Genomic DNA, 23,550 nt, shown 5'->3' with positions numbered 1-23,550 from the left:
CCCCCCAACCCTGTCCGTTGTGAGCCGAAACCCCGACCCATCGAATAGTTAATTACGCATGTAGTAATTGCCTAGGTTGCACATGAACAGCGCCGCATACTCTAGAAAACGCATATATCTCAGCGATATGGACACCACAGCAATCCTGGAACTGGCCCCATTGTCCATCACGTGAATTGTACAGGCCTACGATGAAGCCAAATATGTCTATCGCTTCTGGCGATGCTTGTCCCATGATTATTCATCCGACTGCCATGCCAAGCCGCAACTGACAGATGATGTGCGTATGGCTTTTTGTGGGGAGCGAAGCTATTGAACATATGCTCGAAGGTAAATTGGTACACCGGAGAAGATTGGATATTTGTATATCAGGAGGAGACTTTCATATTCCATTTGGCATGCTCATACTGTGCCATTTTATATCTGGGGCCTCTTTGGATTCGTTCATCTGGATAAGGTTGGAAACAACAATGGAGGAGACTGAGGAGAACTTTATTCTCCATCACTTTATACTAGAGATCATTATGAACACCCACCGGATCCTAGGCTAGAAATAGAGACAATGATCGTAGTGTGACCTGCGACTGACAATAAAACTGGTCTCTGAGGTAGTACATGTTATTATTATTATTATTGCTTCTTTGAAAGGAGTCCTGGACTCTTTCGCTCCCAGACCAGACGCAACTTCTGGGCCTCAACATAATGCTGAAGGAACCTCTAACCATAGACTAAGACTGTGACTTTATATTTTGTCGTGGACAATAAAGATCATCACAATAACTACGTCGTGTCACATTGGGAGTTGGGCCGATGATTCCACCTCCGTTCATTGAGCACGGAGTGAACGTATGCCCTGCACTATTTTAGCTGGTATGGGTTGGTTGTGTTCTACGTCCGGGGGATCTCATCCACTACCCAGGTTAACATTTTGGTTCTCCTGAAGATCTGATAAGAACAATGTGGGGACGAGATAAGATCGGTATTCAATCCTGACTCCTAGGGCTTGATCAGAGCTACTTTAGGTATTTCTCCCCGTCAGAATTCTAGGCAGCCCAATTATTCTAATTGAATATTACCGGAGAACTGAATACTGACCAATAAGGCGAAATAATGGAGTTCGAAGTCTCACAGGTGACGCGGCCGTCGTTGTCATCTTCCCCACTTGGCGTTGGTGATTGACTTTAAGTAGCTTCCGAGTCGGATCACTATATAAGATCTCACAACTCAGCCACCAAATTTTCTCAAATAGGGAGAATCAAAAACGCACAAACCATGACAGGGACTAACAACCCTACGGTCCTTCTACGAGCCCTTCTACTGCTTTTCTCACTTCAGCTCCCTATCTTCGCAGCCTCGGAGCTCACCTTTCCACCAAATGCCAACCACATCTTCAATGCAATTCACTCCTCGATGCGCCAATGGGGATCGTCGTTGCATCACAACGGCATGTCCTTCTTTCTAGCTACCGTACCAGAAGGAACGCAACTCTACCACGGAAATTCCTCGCCCGACCCGGTGAACGGAACGGAATGGTTGGCCTTCGAGCCTGAACATGCCATGGTCTTCGCAGGTCCTCATGGCCCTCCTCCGGACAAAGGTACGCGTCCGTATAAGCGGATCCAGATCCCGCTACAGTCGGAACAGAAAGATTCAGGGAACAAGCAAGAGAAGGCAGGGTGGTTGCATACATACACGGCCGCGAAGGACTTGCGACTACTGTATATCGACGGAATGTCCGCCGCGAAAACGGAAAACGGAACGCTCGATTCTCAGGATCGGATTCTACTTCGTGATGCACTTGAGGGTAGGCCCGGGATGCTGGAACGAGAACGGGCGGATCTGATGTGTGCCATGGCTCGGGTAAACTACCAAGGTCGACTGGACGGCATCCTCCGTATGGAGGCAGGGTTCGAGATCATTCTTTGCGACTTCGCCAGAAACCTCCAGGAGGTCCGGGTTACTCGGGTGAAGCCTGAGGGTAAGAGTAGCCACCCAGGGCCAGGGCCACGTCCGGGCAGGGGCAAGAAGGGTGATCTGGACGGAGCAAAGCTCTGGTATAAGGCCATTACAGCGCGGTACAACGGAATAGGGGGTAACAGGGTTATACTCAACTATGACAAATTTGTGACTGCGTACGTCTATGGGCTGGATTTGTTTCGGTCCTCGAGTAGTAATAGCAACTCATTACCGCGACTGAGTCATCTGTTTGCCGATGAGCTGGGTCCAATTCGAAATGATCTAGACCATCTTATTATGAATCATGATCGCAGTGAGGCATCGTTTAATTGGCAGGGCGTTGCAGACATGGTGGTGCAACGATACGCGCATGAGCTGCGGTACCTGGCGTCGGGCCAGCTTTCCACGCTGCAGGAGCTTCATGAGGAAATCGAGAATAGCCTCGGTCCATTTATTGATTACGGTGATCGCAATGCAGACGTAGAGGCCGACCGATGCAGTGCGCAATTTGTCCCTGCAGGGGCTCCGACCGAGGGCTTAGCCAGCGATGCCGTTCGATCCGTAGCCCGGAGTATTTGCTCGACGATGATCGAGGCCTGGAAGCAAACCGACTACGACGTAGCGGTCACTCAGCTTCGGAGTCTAGTCGACTACTTGTCCTGGACCACCTGGAAGGAGTGCAACGGATGTGCGGACAATGAAATCTGCGTGATTCCGATCTGGCCGATGGGCACGGTGGAGGACTATGAACACCCCCAGTGTCGAGAGGCATCAAGGCCGAATGGTCAAGGGCGACGATACTGGGGCGAACATGGACCGGGAGGTCCAGGAAAACCCAGACAGTCCAGCTGGCATCAGAAATTGCTACACTACCTGTGGGGCATGATTTGATAGCAGTATTCCCCCAATAAGAGCGAACGGAGGTAAAATTTCTGGTCGGAACCGGATGCACTGTTACCTTAGAGATTTTCTTTTTCTGCCTCTCCCTATCTCCTTCATCCTTGATCATTACTCGTTTTACTTTTAATTTTTGGAATAAACTCCCGTCAGGCTATGATTTCTCAGCCAATTGGCAGCAATTTGCGATCCATCACATTCGGTCCGGGCGATCAACTGCGCCAAGTTCAATAGTTCACGCAGGCCAGTCCCCGAAACACACCAGACCCCGACGATCATAACGATTCGGACAAAAGGGTGTCAGCACGACTTTAAGCTTATTATGGGGCACTCTCTTGACAGGAACATGGACCTTTTTTTAGGACTTACGCTTTTCGCCACTGAGGTGGATATAGTACAACGAGGATCTCGAGCCTCAAACAGGAACTAATCCTGGGCCATCGCCAGCCACATTGAAGCTACGAATGCATGTCTGAGACAATGAGGCCATGTAACCCCTGAAGATGGAGTCGGAATCAGGGACTTGGGAGAGTCAAATGTTGGGCAGAGATTTCCATGAGATGCGTCAACAGAAGTACCAACCAGTCATTACCATAGGGTTGACATGTCAATATTCGAAGTGATGTATGGGAAAGCCGAGCGACATAGAACTAGAGACAGGTATATACATTACGAGATGATATCTACGAATCCAAACGTGCTGCTACTCTTCTGCAGCTTGACTTGAATTCTCTGATGCGGTGCAGTCAAAGGCGATATACGCCACTACGTCCGACGGAGCTGAATAGTTCAGAATAGTCACTGCTTGGCAAAGCAGGTACGATGCATGCGGCCAAGCCTCCGCAAAAGAAATCAAGTCGATCTAAATGTCAGAAAGCTGTATAAATATCGCCCTACGACGCTCCCCTGCCATTCAGCATCGCGACTCATCCATTCCTTCTCCCGGCCCTCCCTTTCTCCTTTCGTTCTTCGCTTGACAGTCATTCCTTCCGAGTGTACCCTTCATTCCTTTCACGATGAGAGCAACCATCTTGGCTACTATTGCTTTGGCGGCCTGCAGTGCCGCCAGCCCCTTGGGCAATGTTCCTCAGGCCCGTGGTGTGGCCGGAAAGCCCTGCGGCTGCGACTCGGACAATGAGGGCAGCAACCCTGAGGTGCCATCTTCTACTCCAGGAGTACCATCTCTGCCCCCTTCCGAGACTCCTGCGCCTACCCCGATTCCTGTTCCTAGCGGTGTCCCAACCATCCCTGGTATTCCCTCCGGAGTGCCTACTCCCACTGGCGTTCCTCCGGTACCTGGAAACCCTAATGACCCCGAGGACCCGGAGGACCCTGAAGATCCTGAAGAACCTCACAAGGGAGGTTGCGATGACAGTGGCTGCCACGGAACCGGGCATCTCATCCAGGACCTGGGCCCCCAGGCCAACGACGTCCTGACTATTGTCGGCCTGCACACTGAGAAGCTCTTGCTCAAGCTCAGCCCCGCTGTCGCTCACCTTTTGGCCGGTCTTGGCCTCGCTGGTGTGGGAGAGCCCGTTGGCGAGATTATCAAGAGCGCTGCCACCATTGGCGAGCTCATCGCCGACTTGGGCGACCCCGTTGAATGCCTCTTGACCGTGGTCGGACAAGATGGTGGATACCTGTTAATCGCGCTCAAACCCTCTCTTACCGGACTAATTGCCGGACTCGGACTTCCCAGCATCGCTCAGCCCGTGGGCAACATCGTCGGCACCATTGGTGAGCACCTCAAGCGCGACGATGGACTCCTCGAAGATCTAGCTCCCACCGTCAACTGCGTTCTTAAGATTGTTGGCGAAGACTCCAAAACCCTCCTTGTTGCTTTGAGCCAGCCTGTCGCTGATCTAGTCACTGGTTTGGGTCTCGGGCAGCTGGCTGAGCCGGTCGGTGAAGTCATCAAGGCCGCTGCTACTGTGGGAGACCTTGTCTACGACTTGGGTGACCCTGCCGAGTGCATCTTGACCATCGTTGGTGAAGATGGTGGCATTCTGCTTGTTAAGCTTGCTCCATCCGTCGCCGGCCTTATTTCCGGGCTGGGACTGCCCGGCGTTGGTACCCCCGTTGGCCAGGTGGTGGAGACCCTTGGTGAGGCTTTGTAGTAAGTGTTTCTGTTCTTTGCTTCACACTGAAATACGAACTAACATATCAGATCGTCCTCCCATGCGCATATCTCCACACGGTATGAGTGAGTTCACGCCACCAAAAGGACAGGTCTTCGACTAGAAATATCGAATTCTCTGAGGACTAATGTATCCATGTGTATGTATAAATCAGTGTACAGTAGTAGATAATTTTAATACTATCAAATTCAAGCCCGAACGGAAGTAAATTGAATCGCCCCACGGGGGAACAACTGCCAACGTGGAGAAGCAATCTTTCCTCGGATTCCACCACGGGTAGTATTAGTTCCACTCTATTTGTTTGAATCTGACCTCCTTTCTGTTCTTTAGTCTAGAGCTGCCTTCTTAATCGATTGATAATCCAATATGTGCTAATAGATCGAGACATTCAGAAGTGAAGGGTGACATGAGGATCACCGGTGGGGTACTTAGAAATGCGAATTGTCTTCTGGATATCCCAGTCCAGGCCCACATGATTCGAAATACCTTTGCATGTTTTGCTCCTGGGCTCCATCTTGGTCTTTGAAGCGATGTAAGTCGACCTCATCAGACACGGGCTTTGGCTTCTTCTTCTTCTTCTTCTTCTTCTTCTTCTTCTACTTCCTCCTCCTTTGATCGGATCCCCCAGCCGCTGGTTCGGGGCTCATCTGGTACTGGAACGGGTACCTCAGGCGGCGGCTTATTTGGGTCCTTCGGAATGAAGTGGTCAGATCAGGGATCCAGGTCTTGTAGACCTTTTCCCACTGTTCCGATTTGGCAGCAATCGCGCAGTACCTGAGCCCCTGATGCTTCAGTATCTAATGCAAACTGGACTTTGGCACGGTGTACAAACCGAATCATCCAGTCGTCGGAGGGCCCTCCTAGTGGCACAGGAACTGGCGCGTATATATCAGACACAGAGACCCCCTTGCGCAGCATCGCATATGCTTTGCCTGGAATAGGCGGAACAACCCATTCTCTGCATATATGCGCGCTAATGGCTATGGTTTGCTCAGTAAATGAGTCAAGCTTCCAGTGAAGGTCTTGCTTATGGGGTAATCTACCCCATCGGCCGTTCTGAGCCCAATTACTTCGTGGGTACTTGGAAAGTCGTCTTTGAACTCTGGGTCAAAAGCGGTAATTCACTGACCAGGGCGCCCAAGGTAATAAGTCTCTATGTAGAATGGGGGGGCATGTTGTCTGTACCGTTGCAATCCTGTGCTAACAGACCGAGAAGGGATGATATGCAAGGAACGGAAAGTGAAACTTGATTGTGAGGATGAGCCGACAGGATAAGTTGGGTAATTTATACTGGACTTTAGCATGAGACATTTAGACAATGGAATGAGGCAATTAGCTGGATGAGATATATGATATGGCTATACAGATATGTTCCATCGGACAAAGTTTCTTTCACTAGGCGAGCTTGCTTGGGAGCATGAACCCCTTCATGGTGCCACCATACCTTGTGGTCTTCTAATGGATTCTATTGGTGATGCTGTATAAATTTTCTACAACTGAGGTTAGTTTTCAGAAGGAAGCTATGGTCTTTCTTTTTCTTTTCATTTCATTTTTTTTCTCTCTCCCTCCTGGCTCTGCGCTTTTCTTCCTTGGCGTTTCTTTGTTCTTGAAATTCTATATGGATAGAGGAAGTCATAAGCCCCCCTTTCGAGCAACTCAGGGGTAACCTCAATATCAGGGGCCGGATGTTCTGGATTGTTTATTTAGATCCTAGCTGGAGTCAATAACCTACGCTGCAAAGATTATTGATACTATAGTATATATCTCTCAAGGGACTAAATCCACTATACACGCGTACCCCTATATGACACGGCATTGATGATACAACACGAATACTTCCAAGCAAAACAAGACTATCAAAGAACTCAAAGAGTAACCGCATAGTCACAAAAGTAATAGTGCCGAATTGGCTTGAGAACGCCTTATCTATACATCCTTGTTAGAAAGCAGACAAATCCTGAAAGTCCATATAGCGTACCCAAATTCACCTGAGGCTTTGTTATTGAACCGGCTCTCGAGCGCCCTACAGCGGTAGCGCAAGTTATGTTGATCTCTAACAATTGTGAACTCTAAGCCCCCTAAACTGCATTAGCTGAAAGGAAGTAAGAAAGGGCAGACATAGGAATGTGCCCTTCCTCTGGTTCCATGCCTGAAACAGTGGCTTAGGCCCGTTGAGGTAACTTTGTGAGTGCAGCGCATGGGCTCGGTCCAATTTTCTGGGAAACTAACATGCTAGTGGTATAGAATTTGCTATGGACAACAATGGCCATGAAACAGGGGCGCATCGAGCGCGTTGGATTTTCTATCTAAAAGTCACTACCTTCACATTCCGATATAGCATCACATATTTTGTCTATCCGATGTTCTAGCAAAGGAAAACGCACGCACGTACGTTAAAGACGGTTGATCCTGTTATTGAAGCTGGTGTTTGTTCTCATTGCTGTGTGATAAGAGCAATATATATTTAATCTAGCTACTCATGTCTAAATAGTTTGTGGTGGCCAACTTGTATGCCCTCCTGTTTGTTGTTAATATCGGATCAAGTATTCCATTAGGGTTAAGTATAGGATTGGAAATATCGTCGAAAGTATTTACTTTAGTTATTGCTGTGTTTCCGCTGGTCTGTAAATAATTATTCACTCATTTCCAACACTTACTCTAGCAAATACTAAAGACATACTAGGTTCGAAACCCTTTAGAAATCCAAGCATCCTCAGGGTCTGTCCTCATCTCCATCAATTGTGGGTTGTGGAGAGTGTGGGGTTTGATAGCGGAAAAGCCTTTTCCCGCCCTATGGCCGAGGCTCGTAGTATGGACTGTACTATCATTTAAATAACCCTGGATGATGACCAAACATAAGATTGGAGATCAGCTAGTATTTCTCTCTCTCTCTCTCTCTCTCTCATTTATTTACAATGGCCCAATCACCACAAGATCTTCGAATCGCCATTCTGGGCGCTGGTGTGTTTTGACCTATTGCCGTACAGCGCGATTTAGACGATTTACTAACGCCGGGGATGTACTAGGTATGGGAGGGCTCACGTGCGCCCTAGCCCTCGCCCAGGAAGGGTTCAAAAACATAGATGTCTACGAATCGGCCTCGGATCTAGGGTTCGTTGGAGCGGGGATCCAACTGGCGCCGAATATGGCCCGAGTGCTAGACCGTTTGGGGGTATGGAAGGGGATTGAAGCTGAGGCAGTAAACATTGTAGAGACTAGCGTGAGAGGTGAGTTTTCGCTTCTGTTTATTTATTACAATCACCACAGATATACAGATAATTATCTCTAGTTGGCGCCACTGACATGGAACTGGCACATGTTCCGCTCCACTATATCAAAGACACATACGGATACCCGCACATGGTCGGTCACCGTTCGTCGCTGGCCAACGGGCTATACCAGGGGTGCCTCCGCTACGAGAACATCCGGTTCCATTTCTCCATCACCGCCGACAATGTCGACTCGTTCGGCCCCCGGCCATCTTTTATAGCCGTTCCCCGCGACACTAGCAAGGCGCCGTACCGGGTCGAGGCGGACGTGCTGCTAGGCGCCGACGGCATCAAGAGCAACACGCGCGTGGCGATGATGGAGAAACTCGGCATCCAGACAGCCGTGAAGGATACGAATCAAGCGTCCTACCGAATCATGATCCACAAGGACCAGATCAAGGACGACCCGGAGCTTCTGGAGCTGATGAACAGCAACACGGTGTCTCGCTGGATCGGCGAGAAGCGACACATCATCGCATACCCGGTATCCAACAATACCATTTATAATTTGTCGACTGTTCAGCCCGATACGAATTTCGCGGCCGCCACCAACGCCACCTATACCACTCGCGGCTCGAAGAAGGTCATGTTGGACGTGTTTAATGATTTCTGCCCCATGGTCCAGCGCATGCTGAACTATGTCCCCGAAGGGGAGATCTGTGAGTGGAAATTGCGCGTTCATGAACCGTTGGATACATGGGTTCATGAGTCCACTGCTCTCGTCGGTGATGCGTGCCATCCGACTTTGCCACATCTTGCGCAGGGAGCGGCGCAGGCTATTGAAGATGGTGCAGTGATTGCCATCGCCTTGGCCCGGTTACCGAATACAACGCCCGCCTCGATTCACAAGGCGCTCAAGGTGTATGAGAAGATTCGCAAGGAGCGAGCGTACGCACTTGTAGAGCTGGCGGCTGCATCGGGTCGAGCTCTTCATTTAGGGGAGGGTGCTGCTAAGGAGGAGCGTGATAAGCAGTTCGCAGCTCTGAAGAATGGTAACGGGCCGGTGCCTGATAAGTGGGCAGATGCGGATGTCCAACGGACTATCTATGGCTTTGATTGCCAGAAGGAGACGCAGGAGAGGTTTGATGAATATTTCGCGTAAGCATTGCTCTAATTTTGGGGGTCTGTGATTGATGTATTGTGTATACAGAAGCTGATGCGATAGAAGGTCTCCACGAGATGCTAAGTTAATATGAGTAGGGAGTTCACGTAGAGAATGAATGTAAATATGAAGACATGAAGCCGGATATAGATCCTGTCAGTATAAAGTCCAGTTAGTACTTAAGTTAACCTACCGTGAATGGATTATGGATCATAGAATGCACTTTCCCAGGAAGGCTAGTTAGGGTTATAGCCTGATGCTCCTCTAAGCGCAAGAACCTTACAATCAGTTGTATTTAACGTGCAAGAGGCTTATTCACCATTGCTGCAATTAAATGTGTCTTCTCTTCCTGGAACGGGGTTTACTGGGACTAGATTTATTGTGCCAGGGCTTGAGTATTAGCTTGAAGTTAGCAAACCACCATAATTGCCAGTTCTAAGTTAGGGATATTCACTATACAGTTTATATACTTTCCGAAACTATTCAGAGAAGATACCATCGGAGTGATTGGCCTCTGTACATACATCATTTGACACTCACATCTCCTATGCTGGCTGTAATATATATTAAACATACATATCGAGACACAAGGTGAAGAGTAGATACTGAGTATGTACGTTAAGGACTCTCTGAAGCCCCTTTGATAGGAACGGGGAAATAGGTTTATCCGGTATCCGGGTTTAGACAGACATCAAAACAACGCTCTAGAGATGTATTCTCTTTTCGCATCCTCCTCGGGTTTCTCCCACAGGCCCACATCGTCATGGCTCCTTTATTAACAAACAGACAGGCCGAGGAGCTGTGAGTATGTCCTATGCTAGCTGGTGCTGGCTGAAGCTAAATTTGCGTGCAGACACAAGTCAATGATAGCATATTTACTGGCGAATGAACTACCGGACACGGCCGCTGCACTCAGGAGAGAGGTGAACTTAGGGGATGATGCTTTTGATGCAACTACAGCGAAAAGGTACGAAGGAATGCTGGAGAAAAAATGGACAAGCATTGCCCGCTTACAGAAAAAGGCATGTCTGCACTTCAGATCCTCTGTTCCACCGTATATACTACTAGCGGCACGGTGGCATCTAATTATCCTGTGATGACAGATAATGGAGCTTGAGTCCAGAAATGCGACACTCCAATCCGAGCTCGATAACACAACGCCCGCCTCCCGATTAAAACGCAACCAAGATCCAACTTCTTGGCTCCCTACTACTGCGCGCTATTCATTAGAGTCTCATCGAGATAAAATAAATTGCGTTGCTTTCCACCCAACATTTTCTTCCATTGCCTCCGGCTCCGACGACTGCACGATCAAAATATGGGATTGGGAACTCGGGGAACTTGAGCGGACCCTGAAGGGCCATACAAGAGCAGTCCGGGATATCGACTACGGCGGCCCGCGGGATAATGCCCTTCTGGCATCCTGCAGCTCCGACCTGTCTATTAAAATCTGGGATCCGGCCGATAATTATAAGAATATCCGGACCCTGCAAGGCCATGATCATATCGTCAGCGCGGTTCGTTTTATACCATCGGGAAACTTGCTTGTTAGTGCAAGCCGAGACACGGACATGAGAGTCTGGGACGTCACAACCGGGTTTTGTGTGAAGACCATCAAGGGCCATACCGACTGGGTGCGGGATATTTGCCTCTCGTCTGATGCGAGGTTCCTTCTCTCTACTGGACATGATATGACCTCTCGCTTATGGGATATCTCTACAATATCGAATATAGAACATGTACGAACGATGGTTGGCCATGAGAACTACAATGAATGCTGTGCGCTCGCACCTCCTACCTCCTATCAGTTCCTCGCCCCCTTGGCCGGACTAGGGAAACGTCCGTCTGCAAACAGCACCGACTTTATGGCTACGGGGTCGCGGGACAAAACCATCAAAATATGGGATACTCGCGGGACCTGTCTCATGACGCTAGTGGGTCATGATAGCTGGGTTCAGGCTCTTGTCTTTCATCCTGGGGGAAAGTATCTCCTTTCGGTATCGGATGACAAGACACTAAGATGCTGGGACTTGAGCCAACAGGGAAAGTGCGTGAAGACGCTCGACGCTCATGAAAGCTTTGTCACCTGTCTCCGATGGGCTCCAGGAGTGACCAAGAATAGTGTGTCGGGCGTAGATAGCAGCGCAACCGATGGGAAAGGGAGCGACAAAGAATCAAGGAACGGGGCTGGTGGTGAGAGTAAAATGCGCTGTGTGGTCGCAACGGGGGGGTGGGATCGGAAGCTCAAGATCTTTGCCGGTTGAAAATGATTAGGAGGGGGAGGATAAGATCATGTGTATTTATTACTTTACTTTACTTTACTATACCCACCATAAGCAAAATCCATCAATGATCTGTATTAAATACGCTGACCGCCGAGCGCTGAATCATCCGTCTTTTCCCCACCTTGTCGGCATTCTTCGGCGGACTTGCAGCAAAAATGAAACAAAAATATCCTCCACACTTTCAACTCAAATCCCATGATGGATGTGTCTCATAGGCGCGAAAAAGATGTCTGCCCGTCCGTATCGATCCAAAAGGCACCGTCCTTGCGATCAATGCCGTGAGAGGAAGCTTGGGTGTCAGACCGACGGCGGTCTCCCGTGTGTACGCTGTCGGACCGCTGATTTACCATGTACCTTTGAACATCCACCACCTAAGAGGCTTCGACGAGAATCATCCGGGAATTTAGAGACTCATAGGGCTTCCGCCACCTCATCTGCCGATCCTGAATTATCCTTTTTGCCCCCATCATGGGAAGATCAGCCTGACCATCCCCCGTCACATCTTCCCTCCCGGGGTGCTTCGGTCACCAACGCCGTCCCCGAACCGGCCTTTACGCGGTTGGAGGATGTGCCAGGTGGTGTTTCCCCTGCGTTATCGAACCATCTGGTTACAGTTGGCCGATATCCAACGCAATTTGTGCAAAGCCTCGATCAGCTGGAAGGCTTTTCGGCCCAATTATTTGGGGCGTCCGCCGAGTCGGATCCGTGGCTCCTGCGGCATTGCTCGTTTGACGATGCCGGCGTGAAGTGCTTTTACAAGGTCCACTTCCGCAATGCAGGCGGTGTTCCGACGGCGGACAAGATCCCCGTTCATTTTATGCTGGCCGCCGATGATTTGGCGGCCTCGGCCAAACAGGAGACATCCTGTCGATTCGGCGGCGACACCACGCGAGAAGAGCTCAATCGCTTGGTCCCTCACGATTATGGCCAGAGATTGGTGTCGTTGTAAGTCTTCAGGATCCCCGAACATCGGCGAATCGTGTGCTAATGTGGATAGGTTCGTTAAGTATGTCTATCCGGCTTTGCCACTCATATCCCGCTCTCAGATGGGGTTAACTGCGTCGTGTTCCATCCCCGAGCCCGGGGCCCTGGAGCGCACGCCAGTGCATCTGCTTGCCGCAGTTTATGCATCGGCTCTGCCGTTTGCCGCCCATGATGACTATCTGTGTGTACTGCAGACGTACAACGCTCCTCCGGCAGACAGGCTCTGGCGCATGGCGTACGAGCTAATTTCTGAAGAGGTTCATACACCACATTTGGCTGTTCTGCAGGCGGCCTTGTTGTACCTGCATAGGCCGCTCGACGAGTCCCGCGCTAGCTTAGCGGACACGCCATTTGTCTGGTCGTTTGTCGGCACGATTGTGGGCCTCGCCGAGACACTGGGGCTACACATCGAATGCCGCATGTGGGGGATTCCGGCTTGGGAGAAGCGCCTGCGCCGCCGGCTGTGGTGGGCCGTCTACGCCGAAGACAAGTGGCGAAGCTTGCTGATGGGCCGACCGCCGTATATTCACCGGAGTGAATGGGACGTCAGCGAGCTTGATGGAGCGGACTTTCTCTACCATACCAGGGGGGCATCCTCATCCTCGTCGGGGGCCCACCAGCCGCAAGACCCTTCGCCGTTTCGTTATTTGGTGGATCTCTCTAGCATCGCGGAGCAAATTTATGAATCATTTTAGTACGTACACGAGGACGGTTCTCCGTTCAAACTATACTAACGCACATCGGCTAGTACACTTCGCAAATCACAATACTTGTCCGAGAGGTTTCGCGTTTCACACGACACCGGCCGGCCGATATTGGAGAAACTAAATGACTGGTACTCGTCCCTACCGGAGAGCTTCCGGCTTCCCAACTGGAGCAAGTCTGTTAGTGGACTCGCACCATATCCCACCTCCATCCACTTCGCCTATCTGATCCTAGTTCTGTTTGTCTACCGAGCGCTCCTTCGGCCGATGGCTCGGTCATCCAGTCCGCCGTTGATTTTTGATCTCGACGAGCTACCCACAAACCCTTCAGCGTTGGAAACAGCGGTAGATGATTCACCTGTCCTGGACTTTCTTAATATGCCTGAGATCGAGTCCTTCCCGGCGGTAGAGCTATCCGACCACAGCACGGGCGAGACGACGTTGAACTCGGCGGAGCGCTGCGCATCAATCGTAATTAGCTTTACGCGGCGGTTGACGTCGAGTGACTTCACCGGGTTCTGGTACTCATGTAGGTCACCCTTATACTCCTTATACTCATGCATTGCTGCTAGCATATTATAGGTCTGGGATGTACTGACTGACTAATGATGCGTACAGGGTCCCGCATCGGCTTCGCCACCGTCTCTAATTTCACCCTCCTTCTCTTAGTCCAAGCGCCCAATTCCGAACGGGCAGCAAAGGGAAAACAACTTGTTGATTCTTGGCTACGCGTGCTTCGTTGCCAATGCCAAAGCTTCCCAATGATGAAGCTCGGCTTAACCCGACTGGACGCGATGCATTGGGTAGGGCTAGGGCAGACGTTCGTTCTGCCCCAACATGTACAAGATGTCATTCAATCAGCGAGCAATTAGCCTTCGGCGGATGACCATCTGGATCGCGGTATCAGACCGGCGACCGGGGGATCGGCCGTCGGCATCGACCTTAAAAACTTCGGATAGCCCCCCTCTATAAGAACAAGTCCCTTACCAGTTCTTGTATGTACATAGCAAATTCTAATCATAGAGGAAAGCACCCAGTCGTACTGTGCACGCTTTGTCGCCAAAATGCCAGATTTTCTCTTCAGCCTTCTCAAAAAGAAGAAATCCACGGAAATGGAGCAGGCGCTGGATGCTCAGAAAGACTCAGTCTCGGAATTGACATTGATCGAGTAAGTATAGCTACCAGATTCTGTCTACCTGTAAACTGGTCGCTGACAGGTAATAGAAAAGCGAAACCAACACCGTGTCATGCACAAAAGAACAAAACCCGCCCAAACAACAGGCATTATAATCGTAAGCCATATCTACACGTATGTGATGTTGCCTCTAGCTAATGTATGTATCTAGCGGCTGATCTTTGTTTCGGCTCTTGCTGCCGGAACTAATCGAGCGAGTTATATTTACTTTGCGTGGAGTGTCCGTGGGACTACTGTCATCGTTATCCTTGGCGACCTACTGTTTCATCAAGATCCATTCCTTGGAGATTTCTTTCTGTGCCACTTGCCAGAAGGACAAGTAGCAGACCATGGTATATGCCGCCAACATATAAAACCGTTTATAGGTCTTGCGATCAAAGGCGACGTCACCGTGCCGGATGCATCGGAATCCGACTACGCATGCGAAGATATTGTGCAGGATGCACGTCACAACCAGCCCAGCTAACGTCCAGTGACCAAGCGCGAAGGAAATTCTCTGGGCATAGTAGGACGCCGTGGTGATCAAGAGCACAATCCCCGGACCGGTGACTAGCAACGCTGTCCCCGCCCGGAGGACGCGTTCCCTCTGAGGTCCAACCACAACCGGGAGTGTCTTTCGCTTCATTCGCCTGTCACCCTCGGCATCATGGAATTCCTGCATATGTACAGTTGCCATGACCCACAGAGACAAGACAAGGAGGTCCTTCGTTGACATGACCGGGAACGAGGGTATCTCGCTGTGGATGATGGTATCCACGAGCCGAAACATGTTATAAGTGCCAATGGATGCAAATGCGTTCCGGAGGATCCAATGGTTTATTTTTGGCCAGACATAGCAAAAGTATACCCAGGCTTGATATGCTCCGAAGAGCCTTGCAGCTTCCGGACCGGCAATGTGACTAGCAACGGCTGGACAGATGGCCCAGCTGAGCAGCCAGCGCCTGTAGGCACCGGGGATGCTGAGCAGGCCTGCTGGGATCGGCCGATGCGGCTTATTGGCGATGTCTTCCTCGACGGAGAGGGCTTGGTTGACGATCTCGAACACGTACAGGTGGCACACGAAGCAGAAGAAGGTCTTGACAAGTACCATGGCAAGATGAGTCCAGGGGGTCGTCAGTAGGAGATCTGGCGCGGGTAGGAAGCGGGCGATGAGACCGATGATGGGGAGGACTAGGCCTTCACGGATGTTGGCCCTGAGCAATCGCGCTGTGATGAGGAATTCATGATGCAAAACTTGGCGAAGGAATTCATTGGCACTCTTTGGGATTGCATGGTCTTTTTGGAGAGGTTGGATGGTCGGCGTGGAAAGGGTCAGGCATTGGGTAGTGGTAGTGGCAGACATTTCGATACAAAAAAACACTGGCTTGCATCATAAATAATCAATCGATCGATCAGTCACTGCCTATCTCTCATGATAGACTTCAGAAGCCCAGTTGATGAAGGGCTCAGAAGAAATTAGGGATTCCGCACACAAAGACTTTGCGTAGATATAGACTAAGGCGTAGACCGAATTACCCTAGTCAAGTCAACCTCACCATAACTAATCTGGCTAGATTGAGATAATTCTATCTGCTTAGTGAAATCAGTTTATCTTTCGGTTTGTATGAGAGAAGAGTATTACTCTAGCACGTAGGATATAAACCACGACCCGGCAGTGCGGAACCTCCCCGGGAGTCAAAACTGATAATACATCAGTAGTGCTGCCCGGACTGGCCGACAACTCACCACGTCAAACGGCATAACTCCACCTGCCAAATTCATCAGCAAGCAGTAGACCCAATTAGGGGCCACTTTTTCGTCAAGTGCCCCCCCCTGCGTCGACTATCATAATGGACACCGTTGCGATGGATAACCCTTTGCCGGGGTTTGGACGTTGGCGTCCCAGCGGTCCCTCCTAGTGTCTGCACGTCGTCCATTAGGGGAAATATCAGTGGCTCCTGTATGCCTTTACCACTAGTGGGGGCCCCATCGCTATCCTCGGTTCTGGGCTGACGACGTGCCGCTACGGTTACGGTCCGTTTGCTGGCTCAGGGTAGTCGTCCCGTCCTTTGGGATTCGGGGCGGATCTCTGCTGCATGGCTACTAGAATGGCGTAGACTTGCCGGGTATATTCAAGGCCGAATGCCTGTCATTGCCATTCGCTCCCTATCGTTTTCTGCCGCTCCTATGAGATATGGTAATATAATGCAGGGGTGTATATACATCGTGCTTTTCACACCGTAGTCAAATCCCGCCGTGCCTGGGATGAGGAGCAAACCATTCTTTATCGCTGGCCTGTGTCTTGGAGAATCCTACGGAATTCAATGGCATGATTCTTGTCTCTGCCTCGGACATTTCCAAGGCTGAGCACGGCCCACTCACGTCTCGGCTGAAGGATTCGGTGGCCAATCAGTTCATCCTGAGAACGAGTGATTCGAGCCTCGAATGTGCTGTCAATCACGCCTCCCGGTTAATGATCACGCTGATCATGGGGATCAGACGTTCGCTGGGTATTTCTAGCGTTAGAAATGGGAAGGGATCAGCAGCGCATTCATAGCACTCCACAGAACAAGATATCAATTCTTGAGTTCTTTCAGTGCAGTGAATCGCAAAAAGGTCTTTTCAACTTAAAAAGCATGATGTAACCCTAGTCTGCAATAATAAATAATCCATGTCCTTAACTATGCAGGAGTTTCCAGAAGGACCTTATATTAACGGTTATTATGTACTAGGCTGGTCGATGGGCAAACGCCGATGATCATTAGAGTTGACTTCCCCTTCAGTGCTTCGCTGTTTATTTCCCACTGCAGCAGAGGGGTATTGGCGGATTTGTAAGCTAACTGGAAGCTGGTTGCATTGCCTACGGTTTGCCTTGTGCTTAATGTGATCCTCTCTATGCCCATTGTTCCTTGTTTCTATTGAGAACCGGCCCCAACACAAAGGATTCTTCCAGGGATTCGGCGCGAGATAAATATGTCAGAAAGGGTTATGTCGGCCACACGTCGCCCAGCTGGACTTGGGCTGGAGAGGAATGATTGGTGGCTTTATATTCCTTATTAATGTCCGTGCTTGGTCGGGGGCCCTTGGCTGTTTGTCTGTGATAGTCATGAAACCCCCGGTGAGTAATTCAGGAATGTTTAAGACCATTGAACTCCGCAATATGCGGTTATATTTGTCGGGCTTTGGAAATATAGATTCTTTGGGGCCGTTCCGCTGTATAGGACGCATGGAAGTATTCCGTCGCTTAGGGTTTGCTCCTATCACGACCAGGAGTTGGGTGGCGTAGTGTCTTGTACATTACGCCTTGTATACACTAAAGTCGCTGCATTAGCCTTTTACATAACCTGGGCACAATTTAGTGTTGCCTAACCTGGAGATCTGAACTTGAACTGTGGTTCTCTGACAGCAATGAAGTGAAGAGGGCTGATCTAGGACGAGTTACTTCCTGCCTTAGGCGTCTATTCATGCCTGACGGGGATAAGGGAGATAAGGATCTGAATATGATTTAAATTGAATTCCAATCACCTGAGAGATAAGATTAAATCCAATCCAATGACTTTCAAACCCCCGCGGGTTCTCTCGAGAATGTCGCACTTGAATTCTTCCCCGTGTTTCAATGCCTCCCTCTAGCGTAAGTAACCAAACAAAAAGTCTGTCGCAAACAACAACCATGTAACCTACCGATCGCAGACACCATTTCGCGGCCCTCCTTCCCGTCGCTCCGATTCCTCCGCTCGGCCCCGTGCTGGTCCTCAATTCGCGTCAACGCCCCGTTTTGTCCTCTTACAGCAGACTCCTGGACATGATGCAGACGACCTCATTGATTCTCAAGGATCTCCTCAATCAACCCCAGTCGCAAGTACACGTGCCGCCGATCAAACAACTAGTGGTTCAACCCTGCGCCAGAAAGAGATAATTGAAGACTCCGACGACGGACTAGGCTACAGCGGAGGCGCCCCCGATATCACCGGAAGCGTAGACCTAGATAGCAGTGCGCCAGACGATACATGCGACCTTGACGCTGAATTTGAAGCTCTTTTCGGACCAACGACAGCCCGCGCAAAGAGAAGGCGTGTCTCGCTCGACACCCGAACACGCTTCACTCAACGAAGGAAGCGCAACGATGATATGGTCCAGACCTCTTCGCCCGAACTACCATCGCCGAGTAAAGGCTACACTCGAGGGCATAGCCATACACCGGCTCAAACTTTCCCCCAGCGAACCGTTTCCGTAACCACTCCTCTTCAGCCCTCCACGCCAGGAACCATAAAACCAACCTTCCGCCATAACCCCCGTTTCGTGCTATCAGCCTCCCAGGCAGCTCCTAGTACCCAGCCACAATCAAGCGCTCGTCCGACTCCAGCCCTGACCTATTCAACCCCAAGGCCGAAACCTACGTTTGTCCTGCCGCGCTCGCCCTCCCCATCCCAGGCTGCGGAAGATCCCTCCGCCATTCCGACACCATTCTCCCCTTCCTCCCAAGCGGTCCGTCGGCGCGGCCGTCATCGCCCCTCGACCCCCAGCTATCTGCCGGGTGGCATGGCAGCCGAAGTGCGCGGCTGGATATTAGAGATGGGAACGAAGCGAGCACAGATGGAGCTTAACCAGGGACGCCATACTGGAGCGGGGGTGCCTGATCTGCAGAAGTATGCTCTTGCCATTCGTGTCACGGGCGTGAGCCAATCTACGGTTGGGAGCTCAGATCCGCTTGCTTTCGTGCGTGGCCAGGCTGTGACTTCTCTGGACGGTGATCATGAGGGGTCTCCGATGAAGAATGTCCTCCTCTTAGGGCTTCCTCGCTACCAACCTCCTCAGTCGCTGCCTCAGCACCCGGGCGCTGACCGTGTTCCTGTGCTTGCCGAGGGGCATGTGGTGGGTGTTTATCGAGGACCGTCCTGGGAGGTTGATTTGGGGGATGGATGTGATTTACGCGGGGTCGGCTCTGACGGTGGCGGGAATGGGAACTCCAGCGGTACCATACGGTGGCTTGTGAGCTTGGAGTGGGATTTGATATCTGTAGATTATTAGATGATGACTTTTATGTTTGACATGCATGATACGATACCCGATTATTTACCTAATTTAGTTAGTTCTTTGTGAATGGTATCCTCCGCCGAGGGACCGAGCTGTATTCATATCGTTAAATAGCATATATACAGTGAATCGGAGCAACAGATCTAACGCAATGCTTTTGCTTTTATCCAACTCGCCACACGTCCGTATGAAACACAGCCAAAACGCCAAAAAGCCACCAAAGCAAGTACAAGAGACTCAAAACTCCTATCAAGCCGTCTCCTTCGCAACTACTTTCAACGCATCAACAGCAACATTGCATCCCCACTTAACCACCTTCTGTTCCTTCCCGGAAACAATGTCCGACTTCGCGACCACCTTGCGGAGGAAGTAGATCAGCCCCTTGACAATCTGAGGCGTTTCACGGGTCCGGATGAAGATTTCCAACAAGGCCTTTTCGTCTCTTTCATCCTCAGACTTCTTGGCTTGCTTTTTGCCCTGTTTCTTTTTCTGGGATTGCTGGATGACGCTGATTAGGAGGAGTTCGACAAAGGTCTTGGATTTCGGCTGCAGGTAGGCGAAATTGAGGGTTTTAAGGATTCCCAATGTGAGGGTGTTGTCCGCGATGAGGCTACCGTACATCTTTGCGAGGTTGACGATTGCTTTCATGGGGAGTTGGTTCTGTTCGTCTTCGTCGTCGAAGGCTTCCCCCTCGTCGTCTAGATCGCCTGCCTCGCCCATGCGTTTGAAGATGTTCCACAGGGTGAACATGAAGGAGACTTTGAGGCGGCGGCCAGATTCGCCGCAGAGCCGGCGCGCGATTAACGTATAGTAGGGGTTGTAGGCTTCTTCTTCCATTGCGCAGTGGGTGAGGACGCGAGGAATTTCGTATTCCTGGGCTTTCTTGAGGCGGAGTTTGAGGATTCGGACGTGTGCGTCTTGGTAGTCTGTTGCGGACATGATGGCGACGAAGATGGAGCGGCGGACGTCGGTGTTCATACGGTGGGCTTTTGCAAGGTTCACGAAGTCAGGTTCGGCGTCGCTGTCTTCCTCTTCTGGGGCGGCGTTCTGCTCGTCTGTTGGGAGGGTTGAGAGTTCTTGGCGAGCTGTTACGAGGGGGTCTTCCCTCCAGCTTGCACCGACGAGCCACCATTTGCCCTTTTTGGAGGAGTTGTGGATGTCATCTCGTGAGATGCTGATGGGCTCTGAGGCGCGGACTACCCGGGTATTGTTTAGGGATCCGAGGATCTTGCGCATTTTGGTGATGTGTTCGGTTGTTATAGCTGCGCCGGCTCCGGCTTTCAGCTTGTTGTTCTTTAGGTCGGTGATTGTGTCGATCATGAACTTGGTGCGGACGGATAGGGCTACTTCGCCGGCTCTGGCGACGGCTGGTTGGATGAGAAGGACGATGTCTTTCAGAGAGGAAGGGTCGTCTTGTCGGAGTTGAGGTCCGGAGTCTATTACTGTTAGTTTGTTTCTTTCTACGCGATAAGGAGATTATACGTACTTCTGATGACCTTCAGGAGCAATTCGGTGTTCTCTTCAGTGATGTCTTGTAGGAAGAGTCGGATGTAGTCGAAGATTAAGGTACTTGAGATGACATGGAAATTGTAAAGTTGCGAGAGCAGAGAGATCAGGTTGACGAGTTCCTTGCCTTCAAATTGGCCACGTTCATCACCACGGGCGTCGAATGTCTCAACAATCTTTTGGACAAGCTCAGCACCGAAGTCCATTCCGACGATTCTGTATACGGCTGCGATGAACCCAGCATGGAGGATGAGGAAGGTATCCTGAAGGGCGGACCTCTCGCATATCATGCCGAAAAGGAGATTTATCAAGGTTGAAGTCACATCTTTTCGAGGGTACTCCCGGTAGAGCTTTTCAAATTCAGCCAAAATGGAAACCAGGTTCGCCTCGGACAACTTATTGATGTGTCCTTGGGCCTGTCTTCTCAGTCGGGTGAGAGACTCTGATTCTGACCCAGACGCAGCTCGCAGGGATGGAGGAATATATTTCTGTGGGCGATTCTCAGCCGTTTCTACAACTGGGGCGACAAACGGGTTTTCTCGTTTCTTCGGGGCTGGCTTGTCTTCTTCGCTTTCTTCGGCCTCGTCATCATCATCTCCATCCACGTCGTCAAACATATCTTCGTCGTCGTCAAGATCGTCAAAGTCATTCAGGCCATCCATCTCTTCCTCACTGCTCATATCGCTATCATCTTCTTCAGATTCACCCTCGGGCTCCAAGCCTTGCGCCTTCCTTCTCTTATTTCTCAGCCATTCGTCGGCTTCTCTTTTGCGCTTTTTACCGTCATCTGCTGAGCCCTCGTCCAAATCACCAAGCAGATCACCCAACCCGTCCTCTTCAAATGACTTTGGGAGCTTTTTGCCTTTCTTAAGTCCCAGCTTTTTCTCCAACGCAGCAATCTCCGCATCGTCTTGGTCGAGCTTGTCCTGGACCGCTTGAGAAACCTTGCGCGGTCGGACCGTTTCTTCCTCCTCCTCACCACTTTCAGAATCCGATTTCTCAGCCTTTTTCTTCTTAAGAATAGGCTTAGGTTGCTGTTTCGCCTGCTTCGCAGCCTTCAGCTTGGCAAACACATCTTCCTCGCCAGCTGCGTCGGACTCAGCGCCGGAGTCAACCTCGAACCCCTCAAAGTCATCCTCATCATCTTCCTCGCGCTTATGTCTCCCCCCACCGCTCCTTGAAACCGGCGCTCGTTTCGTCTTCTTCTCGTCTCGCTCCGCCTTCCGACGATCTTTCCGGTTCGCAGGTCCGTTCAGCCTTCTCTTCCTTTCACCATAGGTATCCTTGATTCCCAATTCACCGCGCAAGTTCCGCGGCAGCGAAGTCGTATTATGCATAGGACGCGGCATCGTGGGCCAAATATTAGTATATTCCCTCCGCAAACTCGTCTTGCCGGGAAGCTCTCGCGACGAAACTTTTTCTTTATGCCGGAAAGAAAGGCGGGCGGAGTGGGAGGCGGAAACCAATTAAGCAAAGGCGGTGAGCCCGCTCCAACTGCGGAGGGTTGTCGATGTGGTTATGCTGCTCGGTATCACTCACGCTAGAACCGAGGGGAACTTGGACAGCTTTCATTCGGTCAAGTACTTTTCATTTTTCATTCGGCTTTGGTGTCTTGTTTGTTGGTGACAAGCTTAGGCTACGGGAGGTAAACGTGTTACGCTGCATACACCGCACAGAAAGCGAATTTGACGTTTGTTGTCGCAATGGCACCACATCTTGGTCATGAAGAGGTGTGTATTTGGATGATTACTTACCGGCACTGGCCTGCTTTATATCCGTGAGGCGTTTGTTATTACACGGGGCGTCTTGCTAATACTTATTGTAGTTCTTCTCTTCTCTCTCCGACCTTCTATCCAAGACCTCTCAAAAGACCCGCGGCTCTGTCTTCCTCACTCAGAAGCCTCTCATCGACACTACTGCTTCATCAGAGACTGATCTCTCGTCACGTCCTTCTATCCTTATCCGAGCGACGGATGGTAATACCAACGCCCCTAATCCGAAGAACAACAAGGTCGAGAAGAAGACTATCACGAAAGTCAAGTTGTCGACGATCGTGGCGCCGGAGGATCTCGAGACCTTCTATACTCGCTATGCGGAGGTGTGCAAGGCAGGGATGATGGGGCTGAAGAAGAGAGATCGCAAGAAGGGCAAGGCTAAGGGGAAAGGAGCTTCGAAGGCGGCTAAAGCCTAGACTTGTTGGGTTTGGGTATGAGTGGGCACCGATGCGGCATGATTTGATGATCTACGGGAAGGAGTGTGTGATGCCGTTGCGGCTGGGGATTATGGTTCATCAATCGACTGCTCCCTGAAAATGGCTCTGTTTGATTCTTTGCATTGATGGCGTTCTCTGGTTTCAACCTGTTTTTAACATTTATTCCCCCTCCCCCCCTCTCTTTTCCTTGTTCCTTTCGTGTTGATATGTTAGATATACATATACCTGGACAGGTTGGTGAGTTGAAGATATGGACTAGATCGAGGAATGAACGATTCAATTGTGCTTC

The 23,550-nt window shown here is 50.6% G+C and overlaps 11 protein-coding genes across 11 annotated transcripts; 9 read left to right on the top strand and 2 right to left on the bottom strand.

Moving 5' to 3' along the window:
• Positions 1-1,272: 1,272 nt before the first annotated feature.
• BDW43DRAFT_319807 (uncharacterized protein) lies at positions 1,273-3,514 on the top strand (the record flags this gene model as incomplete). Its single annotated transcript, XM_032048978.1, has 1 exon — positions 1,273-3,514. One exon carries the CDS (start codon positions 1,273-1,275, stop codon positions 2,845-2,847), a length of 1,575 nt encoding a protein of 524 aa, XP_031899878.1. The 3' UTR covers positions 2,848-3,514.
• A 22-nt stretch (positions 3,515-3,536) lies between these two features.
• Positions 3,537-5,190, top strand: BDW43DRAFT_277142 (uncharacterized protein). Its single transcript, XM_032042037.1, has 2 exons — positions 3,537-4,970; positions 5,021-5,190. The coding sequence occupies exon 1, from the start codon at positions 3,870-3,872 to the stop codon at positions 4,968-4,970; it is 1,101 nt and encodes a 366-aa protein (XP_031899877.1). The 5' UTR covers positions 3,537-3,869; the 3' UTR covers positions 5,021-5,190.
• A 2,663-nt stretch (positions 5,191-7,853) lies between these two features.
• BDW43DRAFT_277140 (putative monooxygenase) lies at positions 7,854-9,908 on the top strand. Its single transcript, XM_032042036.1, has 5 exons — positions 7,854-7,952; positions 8,018-8,218; positions 8,281-9,514; positions 9,645-9,752; positions 9,822-9,908. Exons 1-3 carry the CDS (start codon positions 7,907-7,909, stop codon positions 9,360-9,362), a joined length of 1,329 nt encoding a protein of 442 aa, XP_031899876.1. The 5' UTR covers positions 7,854-7,906; the 3' UTR covers positions 9,363-9,514; positions 9,645-9,752; positions 9,822-9,908.
• A 198-nt stretch (positions 9,909-10,106) lies between these two features.
• On the top strand, positions 10,107-11,654 carry BDW43DRAFT_277132 (WD40 repeat domain-containing protein). Its single transcript, XM_032042035.1, has 2 exons — positions 10,107-10,384; positions 10,466-11,654. The coding sequence occupies exons 1-2, from the start codon at positions 10,226-10,228 to the stop codon at positions 11,624-11,626; spliced, it is 1,320 nt and encodes a 439-aa protein (XP_031899875.1). The 5' UTR covers positions 10,107-10,225; the 3' UTR covers positions 11,627-11,654.
• Positions 11,655-11,873: 219 nt separating this feature from the next.
• Positions 11,874-14,207, top strand: BDW43DRAFT_300514 (transcription factor domain-containing protein; the record flags this gene model as incomplete). Its single annotated transcript, XM_032044911.1, has 4 exons — positions 11,874-12,592; positions 12,645-13,325; positions 13,380-13,864; positions 13,954-14,207. 4 exons carry the CDS (start codon positions 11,874-11,876, stop codon positions 14,205-14,207), a joined length of 2,139 nt encoding a protein of 712 aa, XP_031899874.1.
• Positions 14,208-14,303: 96 nt separating this feature from the next.
• BDW43DRAFT_92516 (uncharacterized protein) lies at positions 14,304-14,753 on the top strand. The gene is made up of 3 exons (XM_032050719.1): positions 14,304-14,503; positions 14,560-14,627; positions 14,682-14,753. The coding sequence occupies exons 1-3, from the start codon at positions 14,400-14,402 to the stop codon at positions 14,717-14,719; spliced, it is 210 nt and encodes a 69-aa protein (XP_031899873.1). The 5' UTR covers positions 14,304-14,399; the 3' UTR covers positions 14,720-14,753.
• BDW43DRAFT_92524 (UbiA family prenyltransferase) lies at positions 14,728-16,121 on the bottom strand. Its single transcript, XM_032050720.1, has one exon. The coding sequence runs from the start codon at positions 15,870-15,872 to the stop codon at positions 14,787-14,789; it is 1,086 nt and encodes a 361-aa protein (XP_031899872.1). The 5' UTR covers positions 15,873-16,121; the 3' UTR covers positions 14,728-14,786.
• Positions 16,122-17,308: 1,187 nt separating this feature from the next.
• BDW43DRAFT_277127 (uncharacterized protein) lies at positions 17,309-17,890 on the top strand. The gene has a single exon (XM_032042034.1). It carries the CDS (start codon positions 17,541-17,543, stop codon positions 17,793-17,795), a length of 255 nt encoding a protein of 84 aa, XP_031899871.1. The 5' UTR covers positions 17,309-17,540; the 3' UTR covers positions 17,796-17,890.
• Positions 17,891-17,946: 56 nt separating this feature from the next.
• Positions 17,947-19,665, top strand: BDW43DRAFT_92497 (uncharacterized protein). Its single transcript, XM_032050717.1, has 2 exons — positions 17,947-18,140; positions 18,200-19,665. The coding sequence occupies exons 1-2, from the start codon at positions 18,126-18,128 to the stop codon at positions 19,535-19,537; spliced, it is 1,353 nt and encodes a 450-aa protein (XP_031899870.1). The 5' UTR covers positions 17,947-18,125; the 3' UTR covers positions 19,538-19,665.
• Positions 19,665-22,478, bottom strand: BDW43DRAFT_92504 (MIF4G domain-containing protein). The gene is made up of 2 exons (XM_032050718.1): positions 21,030-22,478; positions 19,665-20,979 (listed from the first exon to the last, which is right to left on the bottom strand). Exons 1-2 carry the CDS (start codon positions 22,396-22,398, stop codon positions 19,793-19,795), a joined length of 2,556 nt encoding a protein of 851 aa, XP_031899869.1. The 5' UTR covers positions 22,399-22,478; the 3' UTR covers positions 19,665-19,792.
• An 82-nt stretch (positions 22,479-22,560) lies between these two features.
• BDW43DRAFT_277124 (signal recognition particle 14 kDa protein) lies at positions 22,561-23,534 on the top strand. Its single transcript, XM_032042033.1, has 2 exons — positions 22,561-22,779; positions 22,875-23,534. Exons 1-2 carry the CDS (start codon positions 22,753-22,755, stop codon positions 23,238-23,240), a joined length of 393 nt encoding a protein of 130 aa, XP_031899868.1. The 5' UTR covers positions 22,561-22,752; the 3' UTR covers positions 23,241-23,534.
• The last annotated feature ends 16 nt before the right edge of the window (positions 23,535-23,550 follow it).

Source organism: Aspergillus alliaceus (genome assembly GCF_009176365.1).
Source record: "Aspergillus alliaceus strain CBS 536.65 unplaced genomic scaffold BDW43scaffold_24, whole genome shotgun sequence".
NCBI classification, from domain to species: Eukaryota; Fungi; Ascomycota; class Eurotiomycetes; order Eurotiales; family Aspergillaceae; genus Aspergillus; species Aspergillus alliaceus.
This window is presented reverse-complemented; position numbering and strand designations above follow the sequence as displayed.

Bases quoted from the DNA above. Each gene is read 5' to 3' on its own strand.
- BDW43DRAFT_277127 (XM_032042034.1), top strand. From the start codon at position 17,541: ATGATTGGTGGCTTTATATTCCTTATTAATGTCCGTGCTTGGTCGGGG.
- BDW43DRAFT_277142 (XM_032042037.1), top strand. From the start codon at position 3,870: ATGAGAGCAACCATCTTGGCTACTATTGCTTTGGCGGCCTGCAGTGCC.
- BDW43DRAFT_277124 (XM_032042033.1), top strand. From the start codon at position 22,753: ATGGCACCACATCTTGGTCATGAAGAG. The intron at 22,780-22,874 runs GTGTGTATTTGG...TACTTATTGTAG, and splicing joins CACATCTTGGTCATGAAGAG to TTCTTCTCTTCTCTCTCCGA.
- BDW43DRAFT_92524 (XM_032050720.1), bottom strand. From the start codon at position 15,872: ATGTCTGCCACTACCACTACCCAATGCCTGACCCTTTCCACGCCGACC.
- BDW43DRAFT_92504 (XM_032050718.1), bottom strand. From the start codon at position 22,398: ATGCCGCGTCCTATGCATAATACGACTTCGCTGCCGCGGAACTTGCGC. The intron at 20,980-21,029 runs GTACGTATAATC...TAACAGTAATAG, and splicing joins GCTCCTGAAGGTCATCAGAA to ACTCCGGACCTCAACTCCGA.
- BDW43DRAFT_277132 (XM_032042035.1), top strand. From the start codon at position 10,226: ATGATAGCATATTTACTGGCGAATGAACTACCGGACACGGCCGCTGCA. The intron at 10,385-10,465 runs GCATGTCTGCAC...CTGTGATGACAG, and splicing joins TTGCCCGCTTACAGAAAAAG to ATAATGGAGCTTGAGTCCAG.
- BDW43DRAFT_92516 (XM_032050719.1), top strand. From the start codon at position 14,400: ATGCCAGATTTTCTCTTCAGCCTTCTCAAAAAGAAGAAATCCACGGAA. The intron at 14,504-14,559 runs GTAAGTATAGCT...GACAGGTAATAG, and splicing joins TCGGAATTGACATTGATCGA to AAAAGCGAAACCAACACCGT. The intron at 14,628-14,681 runs GTAAGCCATATC...GTATGTATCTAG, and splicing joins AAACAACAGGCATTATAATC to CGGCTGATCTTTGTTTCGGC.
- BDW43DRAFT_277140 (XM_032042036.1), top strand. From the start codon at position 7,907: ATGGCCCAATCACCACAAGATCTTCGAATCGCCATTCTGGGCGCTG. The intron at 7,953-8,017 runs GTGTGTTTTGAC...GGGATGTACTAG, and splicing joins AATCGCCATTCTGGGCGCTG to GTATGGGAGGGCTCACGTGC. The intron at 8,219-8,280 runs GTGAGTTTTCGC...AATTATCTCTAG, and splicing joins TGTAGAGACTAGCGTGAGAG to TTGGCGCCACTGACATGGAA.